Below are 22,500 nucleotides of genomic sequence, written 5' to 3' on the forward strand. Positions count from 1 at the left end.
CTTAAATTTAATTTTCTTAATGCATAAAAAAAAAAAAGTTTTTAGAGACAACACTTTTAAAGAGCTTTGGAGAATTTTGCCTGTACAAAAAAACAAAAACATCTGGATGCACTGGAAATGTTTAATTGTTGTTAAATTAATATCTTATCAATCCTAAAAATGCATATTATTTACAGCCAAAATGTACGTTTTTTTATTTTTATTTTTGTTAAAAAAAAATTAAAACACCTGTATGCACTGAAAATGTATGGTGAAAATGTTTAATTGTCATTAAAATAATATCTAAACGATCCTAAAAATGTATTTTCTTCATGCAAATTTTTGTTTAGATTTTTTACAGACAAAATGTACGAGTTTTTTGAGAATTTTTACTGTAAATTGTTTTTAAAAACACCTGTATGCACTGAAAATGTATGGTGACATTTTTTAATTGTCATTAAAATAATATCTAAACGATCCTAAAAAATTATTTTCTTTATGCAAATTTTTGTTTATATTTTTTAGAGCTGAAATGTATGAGTTTTTTGAGAATTTTTACTGTACAATTTTTTTTAAAACACCTGTATGCACTGAAAATGTATGGTGAAAATGTTTAATGGTCATTAAAATAATATCTAAACGATCCTAAAAATGTATTTTCTTTATGCACATTTTTTGTTTCTATTTTTTAGAGCTGAAATGTGACCCGTTTTCATGAGATCCACCCATTCATAACCAGCTCTCATTGGTCGACTAGCGCTTCGGATCCCTGAACAGCATCGGTGAGTCCCGTGTTCTCAGTAAGGTCCCGTTTGCTCGTCGGCCACGAAGATCCGCTCGTATTCGCTCAGCAGCAGCTCGATGGCCTGGTTCTGGTACAGCATGTTAACGGCCATGTTTCCGCCCTCGTTCTCCGGACGCATGAGCGTGGGGCCGAACACGATGCCGATGTTCTGAGTCGTCATGCGATTGCAGTCGGAGTTCTCCTTCACCCTAAACAGAACAACAAGACACTCAGATGAAAGACCGATCCAGAGAGAAACTGCTCAACGCTTCAGCTTTAAACAGAAAAAGCGAAGGAGAAACGAAGAGCTTCCTGTGGGTAACTTCCTCCAGAGATACCAAACCACAGGAACATGTGTGCCATCTTCATTTACTTCAACTTTGTCTCAGATGTTTCTTCTCTGCATTTCACCTAGTCTAATAAACATTGTACGTTATGAACTTTGTTTGCTCTTTGATGAAGCCGCTTTGATAAAAGCATCCGCTTGATGCATAAATGTATAAAATCAGATCATATCAGAATCTTTATGTGTCATTATTATACAACAGAGCACAACGAAATTATGTGCAATCCTATTCTGCGCAGTACAGGTGAAACTCGAAAAATTAGAATATTGTGCAAAAGTTATGATTATGGCTTACAGCTTCTGAAAACTCTGAAAATTTGAATATTACATGAAATCAGTAAAAAAAAAAGGGATTTTAAAAACAGAAATGTCTGCCCTCTGAAAAGTATAATCATGCATATGTATATAGTTATATATACTAAATATATTAGTTTCACCTTTTAATTTGAATAACTGAACTTTTGCACGATATTCAAATTTTTCGAGTTTCACCTGTAATCAATCTCCCACTTTAAAAACAATTATCCTATGTGCAGAACCAGCAAATAAATAAGTGCAATACATATGTGCAATGGAAAGCAAATACATAATCTTTCCATTGATGTGTGGTTTGTTATGATAGGACAATATTTGGTCGAGATATAATTATTGTAAATCTGGAATCTGAGGCAAAAAAATCGAAACATTGAGAAAATCTCCTTTAAAGTTGTTCATTTCTGTTGGCGATTGTGCAGCATTCACTCACACGAATACATGTTTTATATATTTATGGTACGAAATTTACAAAATATCTTCATGGAACATGATCTTTACTTAATATCCTAATGATTTCTGGCATAAAAGAAAAATTGATAATTTTGACCCATACTATGTATTGTTGGATATTTCCACAGATAAACCCGTGCGACTCGAGACTGGTGACGTGATCCAGGGTCACATATATAAATAAATAAATATAATAATAAACAAATATACATTTGCATACCATATGCAGCACAATATGACGAGACGTTCATACTTTTGATCACAGACTTTGGAAGCACAATTCTGAGATCACTTCTAAAACACGTGTTTCTTTCTTTCTTTTCTCAGTTTCTTCTTATCAATAACCTTTCAGATTCAGTCTGTCGTTTCATTGGAGGTTCTTCATATCAGTGATGCTTTAAAGCTTCTTTGTGGCCTTTGAACTTAAAAAGCTTCTCTGTGACATTAGTTACATTTTGAATGTTCTCTGAAACTAGGAGGAACATTTAAAACGCTTATTATTTAGAGTGTAATTTCTAAATGAATGTTATATTTTCTGTATGTATTATGGCGTAGACTCGATTCAGGCTTATTATAAATGACTGATACTGCTTTAATAGTTATGAGTCTTGTATATTTCTCATCAGTCTGTTAGTAATGAAGACACACGGCGCCCTCTAGTGTCTCAATCACGACACTTTCTGCAGTCTTCAAATATAACTACACAATATAAACCCAGAGGAGATGGAGAGATCACAGAGGGAAGTATTTATCAACATAAACCAAAGGGAAGAAAGACAGACAAATAAAGAGAAGAGAAACCTCCAGATCAGCTGAGGTCAGTGAGTATATGTGTGTTCTCATTGGTGCAGGACAAGTGGGCGGAGCTTGCATAATCCAATCAGTGCGATTAATGGGTGAGAAATTGATTTCAAAGTGAGTGTCATTATGAATGAATCTGAGCATTGTCATTGGTGCAGGACAAGTGGGCGGAGCTTACATAATCCAATCAGAGCGTGATTTTGGGTGAGAAATTGATTTCAAAGTGAGTGTCATTATGAATGAATCGGAGCATTCTCATTGGTGCAGGACAAGTGGGCGGAGCTTGCAAAATCTAATCAGAGCGCGATTATGGGTGAGAAATTGATTTCAAGGTGAGTGTCATTATGAATGAATTGGAGCATTCTCATTGGTGCAAGACAAGTGGGCGGAGCTTGCATAATCCAATCAGAGTGCGATTAATGGGTGAGAAATTGATTTCAAAGTGAGTGTCATTATGAATGAATCGGAGCATTCTCATTGGTGCAGGACAAGTGGGCGGAGCTTGCAAAATCTAATCAGAGCGCGATTATGGGTGAGAAATTGATTTCAAGGTGAGTGTCATTATGAATGAATTGGAGCATTCTCATTGGTGCAGGACAAGTGGGCGGAGCTTGCATAATCCAATCAGAGCGCGATTATGGGTGAGAAATTGATTTCAAGGTGAGTGTCATTATGAATGAGTCGAAGAGTAGAGCGCTTAAAAGTGAGTGATTGTTTGATGTGAAATAATGAAACAAGAGATGTATAGTTAAGACCAAAAGTAGTGTGGTTGTGAATAGTGAGTGATGGTTGAAGGGAGGCTTTCTGAAAATTTAAATCAAATTAATCTGTTGCTTTGCAAGTGATTCACTGCTTTGAAACTGATTAAAACTGCACACAGAGGACAGCAAACATAAGGTGAAAGGTTCAACAAAACAAGCAAGTATTTCATTATAAGTGTAATCTACTCACTAGTTAGTGGATGATTCCAGCTGACAACTTATACAAACTGAATGTTCTCTTAACGTTCAAAACATCCAGTTTTTTAAAAGATTTTTCTTGGTTATGCGAACATTTATCATTCTTCAAACATTATGGGAATGTTACTTTTGAACGTTCTGAAACATGTAGTAACATTTAAAAAAACATCCAACTAAATGTTTCAGGTAAAAACGTTCTAGTAACGATGAATAAATAATGTTTTTGTGCTAATGTTTTGTACAGTATTATTACAATCAGACGGAAAACAAAAACAGCATTTAAAGGGATACTTCGCCTCTGGAAAGATGAATGTGTATTTAAAATAGGTCATTTATGTAGAAGAAATGTGAAATTATTTTTGAATTTGGAGCTTTCTAGACTGAGAAAAGCCAGAAAATGTATTTTTGGCTTATGTGGATGAAAGACAACAACTCCCAGAATGCACTTGCTTCGCTGCCCTAGGAGGCCACTCCCAAGCCACGCCTACCGGTAAGAGAGTGCAGTTAAACAACCAGGCTAGGCTACTAGTGAGTCTCCGTGACGAGTCTGCCCGGGATTTCTAGATCGCCCACAATGTCCGCGATTCGGCTTTTGTGTTCTACAGTCGCCATTCATCATGTTTACTGTGGCGATCAGGACGAGGCTGAGGGGCGCGGGAGAACGGCGCGAGGCCGGTGGCGTGATTACTGAGACGCACCGGTCTCCTATCTCTCACGGAGGAGCGGGAATTTTCTTAGTAATGTTAAAACGCACATCAACCGGTCACTTGTTTAGCGTTCATGTAAACACTACATTCAGATTCACCAATCGGAATGAATTCAGTTAGATTGAAACAAAAGGTGTGCATGTAAACAATGAATGGCGACTGCAGAAAGCAAAAGCCGAATCCCGGACATTTTGGACGATCTCGACGGTGTCCGGGAAAAAGAGGATGGTAACCCCTACTACTCAGCTTTCTCCACAGAACAAGAGCCTGCTAGCTTAGCTTCCAAAGAAAGATGGCTGACACTGTGTACATTCTGTGAGTGAGATCCCACCCTCCTATGGGCGGGCTGAAAACATGCGGGACAGCCCCTCCTACTGGCTGTAGTCTTTAGCCTCTGGCCAAAAAATCCTCCGATGACGCAAAATGACGATTTTTGCGTCATCGGAGGATTTTTTCCAGACAAAAAATACATAAATCTCTCATCTCAGGGGGATTTGAGGGAGGAAAGCACGGTAATTCGAAAATACTACAGTTTTTCTACTAATACAAAGCTTAATGCTAAATCCTGAAGTATCCCTTTAATCTTTGTCCCTCAGATAAAATGACACGACACTAAACCGCCAGTAGGTGGCGACAAATCACGCTCTCAAATGACTCAATGAATCATTCAAACAGTTCGTTCAAAGCGACTGATTCATTCAGGGACAAAGCAGAAGTGACTGAGTGAGTCATTAAAACGATTCGTTTAAAAAGTGATGAAACTGAAGCTGTGTTGCTCGATGGCTCTACTTTTTGGAACAATCTTCATTGCCAAAATATAGGACAAACAATATTGTGTCTAAAATATAAGTCGCCTATTTACTTATTGTTGATTGAACTGTTGTGTAAAATCAATATCACATTTGCAAACGAGCTGTTATTTGGGAAAACGTGACATTACGTATATATATATATATATTAAAAACAAGGATAATTTTTTTGCACCAAATCTTGTTTTTTGGAAGCATTTTTATAGATTTTTGGTGCATTTTTCCGCCACTAAAAATCCCCTGATTTAAACACAGACTTCAGGCATGGAGAACAGTGTAGAGAACATGTGCTGGTACCGTTTCAGGTGGTGGATCATGTGACTCAAGGTGTCGTGGTTTGGCGGAGGCATGCTGATGACCAGAAGCTTCAGGCGCTCCACCTTATCCAGGTAATTGGATATTTCTACAGGACAGAGACGCATAAACGGTCATTATAATGTTATTATTAATCATGCTTGTTCTCTGGCTTCTCCTTGTTCACTCACTGACGGTCTCGACGATGTCCTGGAAGAATCCGTACGGGATGAGCGGCTCGGGAAGCTCTCGGAAGAACAGTTTGAGCGCGCCGGTGATGACGTGGATGTCGTCCCACTGCGGGTCGTCCAGATCCAGACGCTCTGGAGAAAAGATGACGGAGTGAGTGTTAAATGCTGAACACACACACACACACACACACACTCAAAGATGGGCTGCAGAAGAAGAAAAGAGAAGGTGATGAAGCAAATCATAATGTCTGCAATTAATTTTGCAGGTTCAATGCAATTGTATCTGTGATATGAAAAGGAGTTTTGCACAGAAGAAGGTTTTGAATCAAAATTACATGCAATGAACGCTTTTAATTATTATGAGATATTTCTTATCTTAATTCATCCGCTTAACTACGGTTTGTTTCCTCGGAAGAACCTGGAAAACTGGGATATATGAGGAAGCCTGTGATTTCAAAAGCGTGCTTTCTAGACCTGGAAAAGTCATGTAAAATAATTCAATCTTAAAATTACATGTGTCATGAAATTATTTTTTAAGTAGAAATCAGTGTTATTATAGTATAATTTCATATACTATATATATATATATATATACACACACACTGCCGTTCAAAAGTTTGGGATCTGTAAGATATTTTAATGTTTTTAAAAGAAGTCTCTTCTGCTCACCAACGCTGCATTTATTTGATTAAAAATAAATAAAAAACTGTAATATTGTGAAATATTATTAAAATTTAAAATAACTTTTTTTATTTGAATATATTTAAAAATGTAATTTATTCCTGTGATCAAAGCTGAATTTTCAGCATCATTACTCCAGTCTTCAGTGTCACATGATCCCTCAGAAATCATTATATATATTATCAGTATTCAACATTTGAAGTGGATCAAAACCTTTCATTAAAGTTATACATGAATTTTGACCAATACCCGTTCTTGTCTTGGACAACTTTGATGAACCTTTTTTGATCCACTTCAAATGTTGACTACTGTATATAATTTCAGTTTTATGTATTTTAGTACTTAAAAACAATTAAGTTTTATATTTTATTTCAGTTAATGTTTTTTTTATTTGATTACTTATTTCAAGTAACAAATTTAAGTTAGTTTTAGTTATACTTAACAGTTATAACCCTGGTAGAAATGATTAGTACTTAGTAATTAGTAATTATTATAAGCATGAAGAGGGGAGTTAGCTAGAGGAGAGATGTCATAACAACGACTAACGTTAAAAATGTATATTCTTGAGAATGTTGATATGGCCGACACACGACCAAAGAGACGACGCTCCGATGAACAAATAACAAAGAAGAGGGAAATGGAGAAGGAACACGAAGTCCCGAATTTACATCGGAAAAGCGTTCAAAAGGTGGGAGAACTCCGCCGGCAGAAGGGCTTCCGATCCGACACTCAGGAGACTCTGATTCTGCTGGACAGGGTAAATCCAGTCTGGTGTTTCTAAATGGTTCATGAGTGTTTCAGGAAGCACGGGAGGGAGGGGGAGGGGATGGGATGAGGAGGAGGGAGGGTCGAGCTAGCCTACGTTTCGTTTGACAATACTTCGAACGTCAGCAAGAAGTGGCGTCACCCAACATCGCTTAGAGCAACTTTAACAACACCAGGAAACCTAAAGACCCGCCAGGTCTCAAAACTTCTGGAATCATGAAAATGTAAATTTTGATTTGATTATTTTAGTTGCTATGCCATCATTACAGCGGTAGAAGCCGACATGCACCGAAACATCAAGCGAGCAGCGGGAAGCGTCAGGAGACTCGAGTCAGGCAGAAGAAGCAAGCGTCAGAGAGTAGCGAGATCTTCAGCGTTCCCGTTTACAGGAGACAAACCTTGCACTAAATCCTCAGGGAAGAGATAGCGTCCGTCTGTGGTCACGGCTCGCTCTGGAAGAACGGACAGGAGTTACAGACGTGACATCACACAATGACATCATTCACACACTCTTTACCAGCTGACACCTGTGTGCGATGATGTCATACGCGACACGGAGAGAACATCTGCTCATCATCTGATGAATAAATCAATTAATACTCAAATTTCTATTTCTCCCCGTTACAAAAAAAGGTGCACTCCTTAATAAAGTTGTAACACAAAGGAAGTGACATCATTTGGGCTTTTTCTACAATATAAATTGAAATATGTTTTTTACATTGCAGTGTTCAAACCTGTTAACAAAGTTATTGTCAGACATTCATTGTTCTATTGTACATTTATCTATTAACTACAAATCAACAATTGGATCCCAAATTAACAGCAACTCATGCATTTTTTTTCTTCATTAAAAAAAGTATTTAATTTTTATGCTTATTTAATGTTTATTGCTAGAAAAAATTTTTTTTTATCTCACAAAACTGGGTTTTAAAATTAGCATGTAATGTTTGCTACTAGAAAATTATATTATAGAATATATAGAAGTTAACTATAGAAATTATCTCACAAAACTGGGGTTTTCAATGCATTTAGATATGTCCCAAATATTGATAGTATAATAACTTCCCGTGAATCACTCAGAGTAAGACCAGGACATGCATGAAGTTTTGATTTCACAACGCATTTAATTGCAATGAATAACAAAACCGCATCATGACACTTATGGTTATTATATTGATGTGATATTTGACTCTCACCGTGATTGACAGAAAAGCGCAGTTTCTGAATGACGGCAAGATTCCCACTGACTCTGTAAATCCCATCAGTCTCCAAGCCTGAATAAACACACACACACACACACACACACACACACACACACACACACACACACACACACACACACACACACACACACACACACACACACACACACACACACACACACACACACACACACACACACACACACACACACACACACACACATTATTTCCAGGAATAGGACAGCAGTCCAACAGAAACACGACTGTGTAAAACAGAGACAAGATTAGTGGATAAGAACAAAAAATAAAATCATTTTGATTCAGAATAATTTGCTAATGAATCATGCTGACCAATCAGAGATGGTTCATTCTGATTCACAAGAAAGATTCACTCACAAATCGAGCATCGTTATGATTGATCATAATGATCATTATGACAAAAGTCGAGTTCAGCACAACTATAAAAATGCATATTCATCATTATAGTCAATTTCATCACTTTTAAGATTTCATTTATTTACATATATTCCCGGCCTGGAAAGAAAAACAGTGTAAAGTCAGCATGAAATCTAAATTGACCATTTTTTTAATGGAATATTGCAGTGTTTATTCTAAATGATTTATCGGTGCACATCATCATTATTGTGTTAATAATCTTGAATCAGAATAACTTCCTCTTCTCTGATGATGTGGGCGTGGCTATAACCTGTCACTCACATGAGATCAGCCAATAGCAAACCACAATCATCCAATCAATTCCCCACAGACACAATCAAGCCCCGCCCACATTTGCTCTCGTTCCAGAAGCGTTTCACTCGGATATAAGACACAATAGAGAAGAAAAGACGAGTGCGACTTTGGCTTTTCCTCAGGATATCTTCCCATTGAAATGTTTGGGCCCTATTTTACCGATCTAAGCTCATGGTCTAAAGCGCACGTCGCAAGTGCACTTAGTGTGTGTCTGAATCCACTTTTGCTAGTTTAACGACAGGGAAAATGGTCGGCGCTCCCGGCGCATGGACTAAAAGGGTCGTCCCTTTTCTCTTACTGAGTAACGGGTGTGTTTTATCTCTTTTCTCTTAATGAGTAACGGGTGTGTTTTATCTCTATTCTCTTAATGAGTGTGTTTTATCTCTATTCTCTTAATGAGTAATGAGTGTGTTTTGGGCGTAACGTGAAATAAACCAATCAGAGTCTCGTCTCCCATTCCCTTTAAAAGACAGTTGCGCTCGCGCCATGGCGGATTCGCTATTTACATGGAGGAATTTGCAAACGGAAAAACTGAACGCGTCTCCAGAGAGAAAATGGATGTGTGTGTGTGTGTGTGTGTGTGAGGTTAAAGTGCTAGCAGACCATCTACGGGACAAGCCAGATCTTTATGTACACAACAATAATCTTTTACATTGTTTACAATGTTATTTTTTATATTATGGCATGTTTATGTGCTGCTGCGCATCCCTGTGTGTGTAATAAGCAGTGTGTGTGTGTAATAAGCAGAGTGTGTGTGTAATAGGCAAAGTGTGTGTAATAAGCAGAGTGTGTGTGTAATAAGCAGTGTGTGTGTGTGTGTAATAGGCAAAGTGTGTGTAATAAGCAGAGAGTGTGTGTAATAAGCAGATTGTGTGTGTAATAAGCAGAGTGTGTGTGTAATAGGCTCCTATTACTAACGCACCCTTTAAATAACAAAAAAATACATCGCTGTTGACTTTAGAGCAGGGTTCAGTCGCTCAACAGCTCAGTCTATTTCAGTTCCTCAAAACAGCAACAATGCGGCTGAACACACACTGAACACACACTGAACACACACTGAAACACATACTGAACACACACTGAACATACACTGAACACACACTGAAACACATACTGAACACACACTGAACATACACTGAACACACACTGAAACACATACTGAACACACACTGAACACACACTGAACACACACTGAACACACACTGAACACACACTGAGACACACACTCGTTCTCAGACCAGCAGCCCATGGGCCACAGATGAGCGCAAATGCATTTTCTATTTAAACAACGTGACGCAGGACGTGAAAATGAAAACTGCGTCAGGCTGAAACTAGCGAAACACACTTGCGTCACGCCTGGATAGAGTCGAGTGTGTGATCGAGTCTGAAGAGTAAATGAGAAGATCACCTCTCCTCTCCACGGCTTCGGTGCATTTCTTGACGAACTGTGGAACGGTGCATTTCTCCCGGTCACACAGAAGCTCCAGTCCACAGCCGAACACCTGATCTGAAGCACACACACGTCAAACAGTGAATGATGGACGCTTGAACACCTGATCTGAAGCACACACACGTCAAACAGTGAATGATGGACACTTTCAAAACACTTACGGATAAACCAGTGAAGGACTTCGAGTCCTACTTCATTTTAAAGGGAAATCCAATACATTGGTGCAAAGTTTGTTTGTTTGTTTGGTAACACTTTACAATAAGGTTCATAAGTTAACCACCAGTTAAAGGGATAGTTCACTCAAAAATGAAAATTGTGTCATCACTTACTCAACCTCGTGTTGTTCTAAACCTGTATGGGTTTCTCTGTTCTGTTGAACACAAAAGAAGATATTTTGAAGAATGTCTGTAACCAAACAGTATGGAAGTCAATGGGGTCCATCAACTGTTTGGTTACAGACATTCTTCAAAATATCTTCTTTTGTGTTCAACAGAACAGAGAAACCCATACAGGTTTAGAACAACACGAGGTTGAATAAGTGATGACACAATTTTCATTTTTGAGTGAACTATCCCTTTAATGTATTAACTAGGTAGTAGGTAGGTTAACTTTATCGTCCCCAAGGGGAAATTCTGCTTGGCCACAGTCAAAAGACATCACAAATCACAAAACACATCAACAAGAACCTGAGAAGCATCGACATATTGTACTTCACAAGAAAAAAAAGAAGAAAAAAGAAAAGAAAAAAAACACAGAAGAAAAAAGGGCATTGTTGACAACACAGTTCCATGGATTAAAGTGCAAGTGCTAAAGAGCTAGTGTGGTTGTTGCACATTGCTCCATTGCACTGAAGTTTGTGTAAAGTGCATAAGCTAAGGTGCTAGTATGTTTATTGCACGTTGCCCTATTGCACCGGGATCATAGGTAAAGTGCTGAAGTGCTCACATGTGTATTGTACACAGCTCTATTTCACATCGTTCAGCAGCTTTAATGGAGGCTGGCACAAATGATAATGTTAGGCGATTAGTTTTACATTTTGGTACACGGAGTCGTCTTCCTGATGGCAGGGTTTCGTATTCAGGGAAGAGGGGATGTTGAGGGTCTGATTTAATTTTCATAGCCTGTTTCATAATTGTCTGGGGCCTCATTTATAAACGTCGCGTACGCACAAAAGAAGGCGTACGCCGCTCTCTACGCAATAATTGGTATTTATAAAAAGCAAACTTGACGGGAAAATGTGCGGTCCTTCACGCAAGCTCTGACCCAGGCGTACGCACAGAAATGGGTGAAATGAGAAATGGCGACGCCGTCGGCAGAGGGAAGAAACACGTGAAAGTCAAGTCAAGTATATTTGTATAGCGCTTTTCACAATACAGATTGTATCAAAGCAGCTTCACAGTATTAAGTTAAAATAATACAACAAAGTTTGTTTCAAGAGGAATTTTTTGATTGATAAAATTAAATTAAATATCCCCAAAATATCCCGAAAGTGTGTGAAACTGTAGACCGTTGTGTAAAAGAAATGGCAATACTGCCTCTCATAAATAACATGAAGACTTCACAAAGCAAGTCTTACAATTAACAGCCTACACGAACACCCGTTTGATCGATCTCCGGTGTCCCCTTCCCCCACCCGTGGCAGACACACACTCTGGCGATGGAGCTTTTTTGCATCGACTTTGATGTCCGACCATTTCTTCTTTATTTCGGCCACGGTCGAGGTTGTGAGGCTGCAGAATTAACGGCGTCTGCAACCTTTTGCCACTCAAGTGCCTTTTTGGCATTAGTAATGCCCACGCTGTGCCCTCCAAACAACATGTTACTCCTCTTTTCCACCTCGCCAACGATAACTTCTACTTCACATTGAGTGAAGGTACGTTTCTTGGTTCCCTTTCAAGGGAACTCCCGTTGCGTCGAGAAATGACGCTATGGGAACGGTTTGCGTGATGACGTCTTGAAGCACATGTAAAATCAGTCCAATGGTGTGGCGGAACGTCAGAGGCGGGTGACGTCACATACCAGGAAACTATAAAAGCCGGCCCAAAACAGAAAACGAAAGCTTTCTGAGTCTTCAGTTGCGCTCTGTGTTGAAATCTGTCCTTGTTATTTGGTGTTGTCTGTCTTTATATATATATATATTGATTAAGTCATGGCGAGCAAGCAGCAGTATCGAGTGTGTGTCCATCCCTGCCCGCGTTATTTAACGGGAGGTGACACACACACTCTTTGTGTTGTTTGTTTGGGAGAGGAGCATGCCCAGTCAGCACTCGAGGGTGGTGACTGTGAGCATTGCTGTGCGCTTCCATTGCGTACGCTCCGATCCCGTTTGGCTCGGTTCAATCCCGACCACGTTCCCCAGGGCTCGGGTCCCGCCGCGGCTGAGGCTCGGCGGCGATCTCAGACCTGGGGTTCGCAAATGGATCTGTCAGTGGATGTTGAGACGGGCTCTGCCTTATCTCAGCATCAATCTGACAGATCCAGTGCCTCTCATCAGGGTGCGGAAGCAAGCGCTGCGGTTTCTTCCCCCCTGATAGAGGCACCAATACTGCAATTGTCCAGCTCTGAGGAGTTGGATGTTGTGAGTGTTGAAGCTGAGTCTGAGGATTCGCCACCTCAGTCTCACGCGTTTGAGGAACTGCTCGATGTTATCACTAGAGCAGTTGACAGACTTTCCATTGAGTGGCCAGAGGATAGGCAGGACGTTCGCTCAAAAAGCAAGCTTGACGAACGCTTCCTGCCATCTCGTGCGCAGCCCCAGCGCAGGAGTCTTCCGTTTTTCCCCGATCTCCACACCGAGGTGTCGAGATCGTGGGAAAAACCAGTGTCATACAGAGTATTTTCACCACACACATCCCACTACTCTTCCATTTATAAATATAAAGAGCATGGTTATGGGGAGATGCCGAAGGTGGAAGAGACGCTTGCGAGCTATCTCTCTCCAGCAACGGCATCTTCCCTGAAGACTCCTACACTTCCATCTAAACCAGTTAAAACAACATCTTCCCTGGTTCATAAATCGTATGCAGCCGCTGGTCAAGCAGCAGCGTGTCTGCATACGATGTCTATTATGCAAGCCTATCAGGCTGAACTGCTGGGTGATTTAGAGGAGGGCGGGGGTATTGGTCCCGACACTGTGGCTGAACTACGCAGAGCCACAGATCTGTCTCTCAGGGCCACCAAGGAGACCGCCAGATCAATTGGGCGGTCTATGGCAGCCCTGGTGGCCACTGAGAGGCATCTGTGGCTCAATCTGAGCGACATTAAGACAAAGAAAAAAATGTTCTCTTAGATGCTCCGGTCTCCACGGTTGGTTTATTTGGCGATGCAGTTAATAGTGCAGTAGCAAAATCACAAGAAGCTGCCAAACAAGCAGCTGCTCTCCAAAGACTTCTCCCCCGCCGTTCTTTCTATGAGGCTGCTGAGCGGGAGCAGCCTCACTCCTCTAAAAAGAGCGCTGAGCACCGTGCCACTCAGAAACAGAGCATTTCCTCCCGTGCTCCCCCACAAAAACCTCGGGGACACGGAGGGCGCGCTCAAACCCAGCAGTCTTCGAGGGGTAGAACGGATCTGCAGACCGTTCTTACCGCCAAGAAGGCTGCTGGGAAAAAGTCCTGACGTCCGAGGACCCAGGACAAATGAGGGTAGTCCCCCCCGAAGCAGAGCGGTTAACACCTCATTTTACGGTGCCCGTCTCTCTTCGGTGCCCTCAGGGGACCGTTCTGCCAACCCTGCCACCTCTGGTGTTACAGGGCGCAGCGGTCTCCGGCGAGCACATATCTCAAGGTCCACCCGGAAACGTAGTGGCCTCGGGATGCCCGCCCCCTCCGAGGAGGGTGCTAGAGCAGTCTGTTCGGTCGTTCCCTGCCGGTTCGCCGTTACAGGGCGTCGAACCGACTACTCAACAGCAACAAAATCCAGAAACCAGTCTCGAGAGGCTGGTACCTCTAGTAGAATCTTTGACAGCGTGGAAGCTACTGTCAAATGTTTCTCATTGGGTCCTGCAGACCGTGGAAAAAGGGTATCAGATACAATTCAAGAAACGCCCACCTCGGTTTATGGGGGTCCTGCCCACAGTGGTGGGCCCCGAGCAGGTTCTGGTTATGGAACAGGAAGTGAACACTCTGTTAGAGAAAGGGGCCATAGAATATGTACCTCCCTCCAGCAGGGAAACCGGGTTTTACAGCCGGTACTTCATAGTTCCAAAAAAGGACGGGGGATTGCGTCCCATTTTAGATCTTCGAGTTCTGAACGAGTCAGTCATGCAGCTCAAGTTCAAAATGTTAACATTGAGGCAGATCGTGCCACAGATCAGGTCCGAGGACTGGTTTGTCACGATAGACCTCAAGGACGCATATTTCCATATATCCATCCGTCCGTGTCATTGGAAGTTCCTGAGGTTTGCTTTCGGGGGCAAAGCATACCAATATCGAGTTCTTCCATTCGGCCTAGCTTTATCACCCCGCACTTTCACCAAATGCATGGATGCAGCTCTGGCGCCACTGCGCCTCCAGGGTATTCGCATTATGAACTACATCGACGATTGGTTGATTTTAGCTCATTCACATCAGATGGCGGTTCAACATCGAGATGTTGTTCTCGCCCACATGAAAGAGTTGGGGTTACGGCTGAACGCCAAGAAGAGTGTGCTTTCTCCACTACAGAGGACCACTTTTCTAGGCGTGGTTTGGGATTTTGTGTCGATGCAGGCGCGCCTGTCACCGCCACGGATAGATTCCATCCTTGCAGCTGTGAAAAGTGTAAAGCTAGGCCAGCTACTCACTGTCAAACAGTTCCAGAGACTGTTGGGTCTCATGGCAGCAGCTTCCAACGTGATACCTTTTGGACTGCTACACATGAGGCCCCTGCAGTGGTGGCTCAGGACCAGGGGGTTTTCCCCGAGGGGCAACCCATTTCGCACAATCAAGGTCACGCGGCGATGCCTACGTGCCTTGGTTATGTGGAAGAAGCCTTGGTTCCTGTCCCAGGGCCCAGTGTTGGGAGCTCCTTGTCGTCGCAAATTGCTAACGACGGATGCTTCCCTCACGGGCTGGGGAGCGATCCTGGAGGGTCGCTCGTCTCAAGGTCTGTGGGAAGACCATCATCGTTCATGGCATATCAATCGCCTAGAGATGTTAGCTGTCTTCCGGGCTCTGAGGAGCTTTATCACAGATCTCAGGGGGCACCATGTGCTAGTACATACGGACAACACATCGGTAGTCGCCTATATCAACCACCAAGGGGGTTTGCGCTCGCGCCCGTTATCCAACTTGGCACGCCATATCCTCTTGTGGTCCCAGGGGAAGTTACTGTCACTCAGGGCAGCTTATATCCCCGGGGTCCAGAATATAGGAGCAGACACTCTGTCGAGGCAGGGGCCGAGGCCCGGGGAATGGAGGCTCCACCCCGAGGTGGTGGAGCTGATATGGAGGGAGTTTGGCCAAGCACAAGTGGATCTGTTTGCGTCTCGAGAGACGTATCACTGTCCACTTTGGTTCTCCCTCACGCATCCAGCTCCTCTGGGACTGGATGCTATGGTACAGACGTGGCCGAGGCTACGTCTGTACGCCTTTCCCCCAGTTGCTCTGCTCCCGGGAGTTCTGGAAAGAGTTCGCAGGGACCGGGTCCATCTACTTCTTATAGCCCCGCGCTGGCCGGGCAGAGTATGGTTTCCCGATCTTGTGTCCCTCCTCGACGGGCATCCTCTGGAGTTACCCGTCAGGAGGGACCTTCTGTCCCAGGCAGAGGGCTCGATATTTCACCCTCGGCCAGAACTGTGGAACCTGTGGGCTTGGCCTCTGAGGGGGCCCAGCACATAGAGTCAGGTCTCTCAACCGAGGTTGTTGAGACCATTCTACAGTCCAGAGCTCCCTCCACGAGGAAACTTTATGCCCTGAAGTGGAGAGTATTCACTTCTTGGTGTAGTGACCGTCGGTTGGACCCAGTCCACTGCCCAATTGGTACAGTGCTGGAGTTCCTGCAGGAACGGTTCACTGCAGGTCTGACCCCGTCCACTTTAAAGGTCTATGTGGCGGCCATAGGTGCTTACCACATTCCTTTGGGTGGAATGTCTGTGGGGAAAGACCCCTTGGTATCTCGTTTCCTTCGTGGCACTTGGAGGCTGAGGCCTGCAGTTCGCTCTAGGGTGCCACCTTGGGATTTGTCCTTTGTGCTACAAGGCTTATCCCAGGCCCCCTTTGAGGAGGTTCCTGAGAAGTTTCTTACTCTGAAAGCTCTTTTCCTTCTGGCTATTTCTTCTCTCAAGAGAATAGGGGATCTTCAAGCATTGTCGGTTGCTCCGTCATGCTTAGAGTTTGCTCCGGGTATGGTTAAAGCGTTCCTTCATCCGAGACCGGGTTATATCCCCAAGGTCCCCACTAATGTGGTCAGACCTGTTGTTCTGCAGGCCTTCTGTCCTCCTCCCTTTCAAAATGCTGACCAGGAGGCTAATAATTTGCTTTGCCCTGTGCGGGCGTTAGACGCTTACGTCCACAGAGCTGCCCTGTGGCGTAAAAGTGATCAATTATTTGTGTGCTTTGGGTCCCCTCACAAAGGGGGCCCGGTGTCTAAGCAAAGGATGAGCAAGTGGGTGGTCGAGGCTATCTCACTTGCTTATGAGGCGGCTGGGCAGCCTTCTCCTTTGGCTGTCCGGTCGCACTCGACGAGGAGTATGGCGGCCTCTAAGGCCCTTATTTCAGGAGTTTCATTACAGGACGTCTGTGATGCGGCAGGCTGGTCCTCACCGCACACTTTCGTCAGGTTTTACTCTCTGGATCTAGACTCTGCTCCAGGGTCTCATGTTTTGTCTTCCTAGTGCTGCTCTACGGATTTCACACAGGACAGACATTTGTAGCTATGGAGGCGTTGGTATAGACGTTCCCATAGCGTCATTTCTCGACGCAACGGGAGTTCCCTTGAAAGGGAACGCCTCGGTTACGACGGTAACCTCGGTTCACTGAAGAGGGAACGAGCGTTGCGTCGCCCTGCCATATCTCCTTCATGCCTGTCAGCTCGACTTCAGACTTTTACGAAGCTTTCGTTTTCTGTTTTGGGCCGGCTTTTATAGTTTCCTGGTACGTGACGTCACCCGCCTCTGACGTTCCGCCACACCATTGGACTGATTTTACATGTGCTTCAAGACGTCATCACGCAAAGCGTTCCCATAGCGTCATTTCTCGACGCAACGCTCGTTCCCTCTTCAGGGAACCGAGGTTACAGTCGTAACCGAGGCGTTTTCCTCTCTGTGTTTGCCATGATTTCGCAATCGATGAATATTAACTTGTGGGCGTTTCACGGACTATTTATGGGCAACTGTGGGCGTGACATGAAGCCGCAAAAGCTGCGCTACATTTAGAATTGATTGTGATTTATTAAGGGAAAACTGCGTAGGATGTGCGTGCGCACGGTTTTATAAATCCGAATATTTCTGTGCGTACACACGTCCTATGTTTAATCCGTACGCCACTTCTGACGCAAATCCTACGCAAAGTTTTATAAATGAGGCCCCTGGTCATACAGGCTCTGTATAGGCTCATATAATCTCCTCCCTATCATTGTCATGGCTGTTTTGTGCATGTTGGCAAGCTTGTTTCTCAGCTTAACTGTTAAGTTGCCAAACCATGCACTAATTCCATATCTGATGACACTCTCCAATATCGCATGGTAGAAGATCATCATGATCTGATCTTAGACGCCGTAGAGAATAAAGCCTCTGCTGCAGTGTGTTGCACAGGTTGTCCACGTGTGTATTCCAGCAAAGAAGACTGTCGACGTGGACACCTAAGTATTTGTATGAGGACACCTGAGTTACTTCCTGGTTTTTAATGACCGCTGGCTCGTGGTCTGTAACTCGCCTCGGGTCGAAGACCATCTCCTTTGTTTTTTGAATGTTTAAAATTAGATGGTTGGTGTCACACCATTTAATGAACGTGTCTATTTCGTCTTGGTACACAGAGGAGTCTGCATCCTTGTACAAAAGGCTCAGGACCTACAGTCATTGGTGCACAATGTGAAGAGTATCGGTGATACAACACAACCCTGAGGAACTCCTGTGTTACAGTATCTGATCTCTGATAGCGTCCTCTTGACCTTCGCTTGCTGTGCCCTGTTAGTTCAAATCAAACGTTTCACCTTTAATGAGTCCTTTCTCCTGCAGCGTTTGCAGAGGCGGTCGCCGGAGGATCAGCTTCTTCAACCGGCTCTTCACACGCTTGCGCTCTGAGTTCTCCATGTAAGAGGTGGAGCGAGGGACTGTGGACACAGAGACCAGTGTGAGTCCAGTGTGTGTGTGTGTGTGTGTGTGAAACGGCACTGAAAAGTGTGTATTTACAGATACTGTAAAAATGAAATTCAAATTCATACCTATTTTTTTGTTTAAGGACTACAATCAGAGATCTCACTTATCAAACAATATCTTTATTATATTTCAAATTCTAAAAATATGTAAATAGATAAAGGATAAACTAATGTAAAAATAAACTAATAAAACAAAATGGTACAAATAAAGTGCAGCACATGCAATGACTGTGTAACTTTAACCATTGAAAGGATACGATTACAAAGATATCGCTTTCCTTATTCAAACTGGTTTATTCTCACATGAATATTATGATTGACCCGAAGAATGAACGATGTATCATATACTTGGATATTTATGAGCAATATCACACTCATAGTCATGTGAAGTGGCTCTATATCTATATCAGACGAGCTGCAGCATCATTCTGTGTGAAAAGATGGTTTCATTGATAAAATTAAACACTAATTTCACATATATTGTCTTTCAATAATTCAAGCGCTTTTCAAGCACCTTTTCATAAATATGGCCGTTTTCAAGAGTTTTCCAGGACTTACATTTCAAAAAGTCACGTGTGTGTGTGTGTGTGTGTGTGTGTGTGTGGTGTGTGTGTGTGTGTGTGTGGTGTGTGAGACTGACAGCTCCACCTGTGTGTGTGTGTGCGTGTGTGTGTGTGGTGTGTGAGACTGACAGCTCCACCTGTGTGTGTGTGTGTGTGTGTGTGTGTGTGTGTGTGTGTGGTGTGTGAGACTGACAGCTCCACCTGTGTGTGTGTGTGTGTGCGTGTGTGTGTGTGGTGTGTGAGACTGACAGCTCCACCTGTGTGTGTGTGTGTGTGTGTGTGTGTGTGTGGTGTGTGAGACTGACAGCTCCACCTGTGTGTGTGTGTGTGTGTGTGTGTGTGTGTGTGTGTGTGTGTGTGTGTGTGTGTGTGTGTGTGAGAGACTGACAGCTCAACCTGTGTGTGTGTGTGTGTGTGTGTGTGTGAGACTGACAGCTCAACCTGTGTGTGTGTGTGTGTGTGAGACTGACAGCTCCACCTGTGTGTGTGTGTGTGTGTGTGTGTGTGTGTGTGTGTGTGTGTGTGTGTGTGTGTGTGAGAGACTGACAGCTCAACCTGTGTGTGTGTGTGTGTGTGTGTGTGTGTGTGTGTGTGTGTGTGTGTGAGACTGAGAGCTCAACCTGTGTGTGTGTGTGTGTGTGTGAGACTGACAGCTCCACCTGTGTGTGTGTGTGTGTGTGTGTGTGAGAGACTGACAGCTCAACCTGTGTGTGTGTGTGTGTGTGTGTGTGTGTGTGTGTGTGTGTGTGTGTGTGTGTGTGTGTGTGTGTGTGTGTGTGAAACTGACAGCTCCACCTGTGTGTGTGTGTGCGTGTGTGGCGTGTGTGTGTGTGTGTGTGTGTGTGTGTGTGTGTGTGGTGTGTGAGACTGACAGCTCCACCTGTGTGTGTGTGTGCGTGTGTGGCGTGTGTGTGTGTGTGTGTGAGACTGACAGCTCCACCTGTGTGTGTGTGTGTGTGTGTGTGTGTGTGTGTGAGACTGACAGCTCCACCTGTGTGTGTGTGTGCGTGTGTGTGTGTGTGTGTGTGTGAGACTGACAGCTCCACCTGTGTGTGTGTGTGCGTGTGTGGCGTGTGTGTGTGTGTGTGTGAGGCGTGTGTGTGTGTGTGAGACTGACAGCTCCACCTGTGTGTGTGTGTGTGTGCGTGTGTGGCGTGTGTGTGTGAGACTGACAGCTCCACCTGTGTGTGTGTGTGCGTGTGTGGCGTGTGTGTGTGTGTGTGTGAGACTGACAGCTCCACCTGTGTGTGTGTGTGTGTGTGTGTGTGGCGTGTGTGTGTGTGTGTGTGTGTGAGACTGACAGCTCCACCTCTGTGTGTGTGTGCGTGTGTGTGTGTGTGTGTGTGAGACTGACAGCTCCACCTGTGTGTGTGTGTGCGTGTGTGGCGTGTGTGTGTGTGTGTGTGAGACTGACAGCTCCACCTGTGTGTGTGTGTGTGCGTGTGTGGCGTGTGTGTGTGTGTGTGTGTGTGAGACTGACAGCTCCACCTGTGTGTGTGTGTGCGTGTGTGGCGTGTGTGTGTGTGTGTGTGTGTGTGAGACTGACAGCTCCACCTGTGTGTGTGTGTGCGTGTGTGGCGTGTGTGTGTGTGTGTGTGTGTGTGTGAGACTGACAGCTCCACCTGTGTGTGTGTGTGCGCGTGTGTGGCGTGTGTGTGTGTGTGTGTGTGTGTGAGACTGACAGCTCCACCTGTGTGTGTGTGTGCAGGTTCCTGTAGCGAGTGAGAGTCAGTCTGTGGTGCAACAACAGTTCTGTGTGTGTGCGTGCGTGCGTGCGTGTGCGTGTGCGTGTGCGTGTGCGTGTGTGTGAAACAGCACTAGCCATCTTAGATGACTGTTTGTAACGTACGCAATGCCTTGACTCCTCCGCGGTTCTCGTCCTCGTCTCCGCTCTGGTCCAGCATCTCGACCGACCCGGCTCTCCTCAGGGAATACAGCAGAACATTATCCAGAGGATTCTCCTTATCCTGAAACACATGGGATTCGGTGCGTTGAAGGAAATGAATAACTCATTCAGCGAGGACGCATTCAGTTGATCAGAAGTGACATTTATAATGTTGCAAAAGATTCTATCTCAAATAAATGCTGTTCTTTAGAAGTTTCTGTTCATCAAAGAATCCTGAGAAATAAAATGTATGACAGTTTCCACAAAAATATGAAACCGTTTTCAACACTGATAATAATCATAAATGTTTCTTGATCATCAAATCATCATATTAGAGTGATTTCTGAAGGATCATGTGACACTGAAGACTGGAGTAATGATGCTGAAAATTCAGCTTTGATCACAGGAATAAATTACACTTTACTATATATTCACATAGAAAACAGATTATTTACATTAGAATAATATTTCAATAATATTACATTCAATAATATATATAAAAAAAAAAGAAAAAAAAAAAGAATAATATTTCACAATTTTTACTGTATTTTTTAAATAAACACAGCCTTGGTGAGCAGAAGAGACTCTTTCAAACAAAAATAAAAATTGTATTAACTCCAAACTTTTGAAGTGTGTGTGTGTGTGTGTGTGTGTGTGTGTGTGTGTGTGTGTGTGTGTGTGTGTGTGTGTCACGTGTGTGTGTGTGTGTGAGTGAGTGTGAGTGTGAGTGTGAGTGTGTGTGTGTGTGTGTGTGTGTGTGTGTGTGTGGGTGAGAGTGTGAGTGTGTGTGTGTGTGTGTGTGTGTGTGTGGGTGAGAGTGTGAGTGAGAGAAGAGACGACAAACATGAGCCCATTTGATACATAAAACACACTCTGTTTAACATATATTATCTGGAAAAGTTTTCATGTCTCTTGCAATTTTGCTTCTCAAGTAAATTTGAACTTGTTTTAAAGATGTTGAAAATATTTAACTGGAAAACACAACAAAAAACAGGAAAACTTCTGATGAAGAATTCTGCCTGTAATCTAGACCCATCTAAGGTGTCTCATATAATTTATGTGTGTGTGTGTGTGTGTATGTTTCACTCACCAGTCTGTCTATGACGTTCTGGATGGTTCTGTACCATTCTCTAATGAGAGAGTCCGTCTCCGACTGCAGCAAGAATTCATTTCCCGTAATCGTCCTCAGCTTCACACAACCATAAACACACACACACACACACACACACACACACACACACACACACACACACACACACACACACACACACACACAC

The 22,500-nt window shown here is 43.3% G+C and overlaps 1 protein-coding gene and 1 long non-coding RNA gene across 7 annotated transcripts in view; one reads left to right on the forward strand and one right to left on the reverse strand.

Moving 5' to 3' along the window:
• LOC309474211 overlaps positions 1–316 on the forward strand; it is a 6,046-nt gene extending 5,730 nt beyond the window's left edge. Inside the window, exon 2 of the long non-coding RNA XR_014197247.1 lies at positions 1–316. This exon is cut by the window's left edge and continues 4,584 nt beyond it. This is a non-coding gene — a long non-coding RNA (uncharacterized lncRNA).
• The window catches only part of arhgap9 (Rho GTPase activating protein 9), a 67,330-nt gene that overhangs the window by 2,330 nt on the left and 42,500 nt on the right, over positions 1–22,500 (reverse strand). For all 6 annotated transcript variants that reach the window (XR_014197206.1, XR_014197207.1, XR_014197208.1 and 3 more), the window contains 9 exons: positions 22,314–22,412; positions 21,188–21,305; positions 18,611–18,730; positions 10,442–10,540; positions 8,278–8,355; positions 7,480–7,533; positions 5,636–5,767; positions 5,448–5,553; positions 1–972 (listed from right to left, as the gene is read on the reverse strand). The exon at positions 1–972 is cut by the window's left edge. Coding sequence is in view for 2 of the 6 variants with exons in the window: in XM_082136380.1 (XP_081992506.1) it covers positions 777–972; positions 5,448–5,553; positions 5,636–5,767; positions 7,480–7,533; positions 8,278–8,355; positions 10,442–10,540; positions 18,611–18,730; positions 21,188–21,305; positions 22,314–22,412 (1,002 nt within the window). In the remaining 4 variants the exon portion in view is untranslated. The remainder of the gene's footprint in view (positions 973–5,447; positions 5,554–5,635; positions 5,768–7,479; positions 7,534–8,277; positions 8,356–10,441; positions 10,541–18,610; positions 18,731–21,187; positions 21,306–22,313; positions 22,413–22,500) is intronic.

Source organism: Leuciscus leuciscus, assembly GCF_965113295.1.
Source record: "Leuciscus leuciscus genome assembly, chromosome: 14".
Classification (NCBI taxonomy): Eukaryota; Metazoa; Chordata; class Actinopteri; order Cypriniformes; family Leuciscidae; genus Leuciscus; species Leuciscus leuciscus.